The sequence below is a fragment of the Drosophila ananassae genome (assembly GCF_017639315.1).
Source record: "Drosophila ananassae strain 14024-0371.13 chromosome 4 unlocalized genomic scaffold, ASM1763931v2 tig00000245, whole genome shotgun sequence".
NCBI classification, from domain to species: Eukaryota; Metazoa; Arthropoda; class Insecta; order Diptera; family Drosophilidae; genus Drosophila; species Drosophila ananassae.
In genome coordinates, this window is record NW_025319049.1 from 134,126 (window position 1) to 138,105 (window position 3,980).

Below are 3,980 nucleotides of genomic sequence, written 5' to 3' on the forward strand. Positions count from 1 at the left end.
GAAATAAAGAGGTTTTTATGAGTTTTACTTTACCTGAATTACCATACGATAAAACAGCTTTGGAGCCTTATATATCTGCAAAAACCTTAGATTTTCATTATGATAAGCACCATAAAGGATATTTAAATAAACTCAACGAGCTAGTTGAAAATACAGATTATCAACATGTAAAAATTGAGGAATTAATAACAGAAGTTCATGGTAATAGCAGCAACTTGCCTATATTTAATAACGCAGCACAAGTTTGGAACCACACTTTTTATTGGAACTCAATGAAAAAAAATGGTGGTGGTAAGCCTAAAGATAGTAGTCTTTTAGCAAAAAAAATTCAGGACGATATCGGTGGCTTTGATAAATTTTATGAAGAATTCTCCAACCATGGAGTAAGCCAGTTTGGCAGTGGATGGGTATGGTTAGTGCTCGAAAAAGGTAGGTTAGGAAAGCTCAAAATCACCAAGACTCCAAATGCAGATTTGCCAATAATTTATGGCCAAGTGCCACTACTCACTATGGATGTGTGGGAGCACGCCTATTATTTAGATTGTCAAAACCGTAGAATTGACTACATAAAAGTTTTCCTTGATCATTTAATTAATTGGGATTTTGCAGAAGAGAATTTAAAAAAGAACACATAAGATGAATGTACCCCGGGTAACAAAATTAGATAATGGTCTGCGCATAATAACTGAGCAGGTGCGTGATATTGATTCCGTAGCTTTAAGCATACGAGTTGGTGTTGGCAGTAGAGCAGAAAGTGCAAAGCAAAATGGAATATCCCATTTTTTAGAACACATGGCTTTCAAAGGGACGAAGACAAGAACTGCCTTTGAAATTGCAAAAGCTTTTGATGACATAGGTGGGGTTTTCAACGCCAGCACTGGTAGGGAAAGCACCACCTATTATGCAAAAGTCCTCAAGAAAGACATCAAAACTGGTATTGATATACTAATAGATATATTGATGAATTCAACATTTCCAGAAGATGAATTGGAGCGTGAGAAGGGCGTTGTAATACAAGAGATTTTTCAAACTAATGATTCACCAAGTGACATTGTTTTCGATAAATATTTTGAGGCAGCTTATAAAGATCAACCTTTCGGCAGGTCAATCTTAGGCACGCAAGATACTGTAAAATCTTTTACTCGAGGAGATCTAGATAATTACATAAATGAGCATTACTTTGGCGAGAATATGCTATTTGCCGTTGCAGGAAATGTTGAACATGAAGAAGTTGTTGCATTAACCAAAGATTTTTTCTCAAAGATTCATTCTAAAAAGCTGAAAAAAAGCCAAAATGCGACGAGCCACACTGGTGGTGAGTATTTAGAACATCGTAAATTAGATCAGGTGCACTTGCTAATTGGTCTACCTAGTGTTTCTCGCCATGACGATAAATATCACACGTTTCAAGTGCTTGATTCTATATTAGGGAGCGGAATGTCATCACGTTTATTCCAGGAAGTAAGGGAAAAGCAGGGATTAGCTTATTCTGTTTATTCATTTAATTCCAGCTATACTGATACAGGAATGTTTTCCATTTTTGCTGGTACAGACAGTAGTAACTTAGATAAGCTTTTAAAATCTATAACGACAGAGTTGAAGAAGTTGTCTACAGATGATTTGAGGGAAGAAGAAGTAAATAGAGTGAAAGAGCGAGTAAAATCCCAAATTTTAATGTCACGCGAAAGTGTGAGCTCACGTGCTGAAACATTGGGGCACTACTACGGTAACTATAATAGGTACATCAGTAAAAATGAATTAATAGAAAAAATTAGTGCAGTTACCACTGCTAACGTAAAAAAAGCAGCAGAAGAATTATTATCTCAGCATGAAAAAGCCACTCTAGCTGCAATTGGAGAAATTAAGTCACTGCCAAGTTACGATAAAGTGGTTTCTATGCTTAAAGCTTAGTGTATTCTGTTATATTGATTTGGCTGCTTTACAATAGATCTTCATAATTTATAGCTAAAGTGACTTAAGTTTACCGATAATTTGAAAAACAAAAATTCGTCATTCCGCTACTTGTTAGCGCCGCGGCGGTATGACGTAGGAAAACCTTTCTTGGGTTAGCTATAGCACAGTGATTAAAGAAGCGTAAAGTTGAAACAATGTGCTATGAACCACACATATAAGCAATTATATGTATTAAGCAAGAGCCTGACATTAGTTTTAATTCTTCTGTCAGTTAACTCTTGTCTTTTATACATGAATCACTTACCTATTTTAATCCCACCTGCATTTCTGCTTTGCGTAACTTTTTCCGTATAATTTTTAGGAGGTACTGGTGGTGCAAGTGGTTTTTTGCTTACAGGGTTTGAGTCTATACCTTTCTTTTGCCGATGATAGTTCCGTGCTTCTTGAACGGTCTGATGTGTAGGCTCTCCACCATTATAGTTTCCTCTCACAGAGTTCGAGTTTATGTCTTTCTTTTGCGGAGGATAGTTCAATGCCTCTTTACGAGTCTGGAATATAGGCTCTCCATCATTATAGTTTGAGTTTATATTTTCCTTTTGCGAACCAGCGTTCAATAACACAGGCCGACAATTTCCAACTTTTTTTTTCCTCCACGCATAATTTTACCTGCTCCATAATCTTTAGGCTCCCCTGAACCAAAGTCCAGAACAAACATAGGTTCTATCACCCACCGTTTCCGCGGTACACGTAAGAGAAGAAATTTATCAAATTTTACCATATATTGAATTATGTTGGCCGTGTAATGGCTATGACCATCATTGTTTCCAGTACATTTCATTTTTTAAATGTATGTGTACCAACTAAAATTAAAAAATGGTATCTAGCAGTTACCATATCTTTGGAATACTCATCAAAAGTTGAAATCTCAGATTTTCTACGTTAATTTTTTCTCTTCTATGATTTTTCCCCAAACATTTTTCTATGGAAGATTTTTATTTCCTTATTGAAATCAGTAGATCATACCATGTTTTAATTTTGGATTTAAGGAAAAACTCGAAATAATTTTATTGAATTTAATATAGGCGGTTCAACAATATTTTCTTCAATTAAATTGGAGTTTTTAATCTCATATTTTCAAAAAGTCATGGCTATCTACAACTGTAGATAAAGCTTTACTAAACAAGCTGAACCTGCAATAGATACGTTTTGAATATAGAAACAGTTGTAGATAGCCATGACTTTTTGAAAATATGAGATTAAAAACTCCAATTTAATTGAAGAAAATATTGTTGAACCACCTATATTAAATTCAATAAAATTATTTCGAGTTTTTCCTTAAATCCAAAATTAAAACATGGTATGATCTACTGATTTCAATAAGAAAATAAAAATCTTCCATAGAAAAATGTTTGGGGAAAAATCATAGAAGACCAAAACTTAACGTAGAAAATCTGAGATTTCAACTTTTGATGAGTATTCCAAAGATATGGTAACTGCTAGATACCATTTTTTAATTTTAGTTGGTACACATACATTTCAAAAATGAAATGTACTGGAAACAATGAGGTCGTAGCCATTTCACGGCCTACATAATTCAATATATGGTAAAATTTGATCAATTTCTTCTCTTAGGTGTACCGCGGAAACGATGGGTGATAGAACCTATGTTTGTTCTGGACTTTGGTTCAGGGGAGCCTAAAGGTTATGGAGCAGGTAAAATTATGCGTGGAGATTTTTTGCTGTTGGCCTGTGTAATTTCGATATCTCTCGCCCTAGCTGATCACCTTTATAATTATTGTTAAGATCTTTGATTTTCTCCTCACCCAATTCCATTATTCGAATTAGAGAGGTATCAATAAAATCCGTTTTTATTTTGTCAATATCTATCAATTTATTACCATAAATCGTAATTTCACTTTTACCTTTTTCACTATTCACATCATAGCCTTGCTCTTTAACTCCTGTTATTACTTCCTTCTTTAGTAATCTATGAATAGTATTTATTATTTTTTGACCACAATCTTGAAAAAAATCTCTGATTGTATCAAATGCCTTTGATAAGGAGA

At 34.3% G+C, this 3,980-nt stretch overlaps 1 protein-coding gene across 1 annotated transcript; it reads left to right on the forward strand.

Annotated features, from left to right (window-relative positions):
- On the forward strand, nucleotides 1-1,921 carry LOC123258121 (superoxide dismutase [Fe]-like). Its single transcript, XM_044718001.1, has one exon. It carries the CDS (start codon nucleotides 18-20, stop codon nucleotides 633-635), a length of 618 nt encoding a protein of 205 aa, XP_044573936.1. The 5' UTR covers nucleotides 1-17; the 3' UTR covers nucleotides 636-1,921.
- Nucleotides 1,922-3,980: the final 2,059 nt, after the last annotated feature.

Excerpts from the sequence above, each read along its gene's own strand:
- LOC123258121 (XM_044718001.1), top strand. The coding sequence starts at position 18 with ATGAGTTTTACTTTACCTGAATTACCATACGATAAAACAGCTTTGGAG.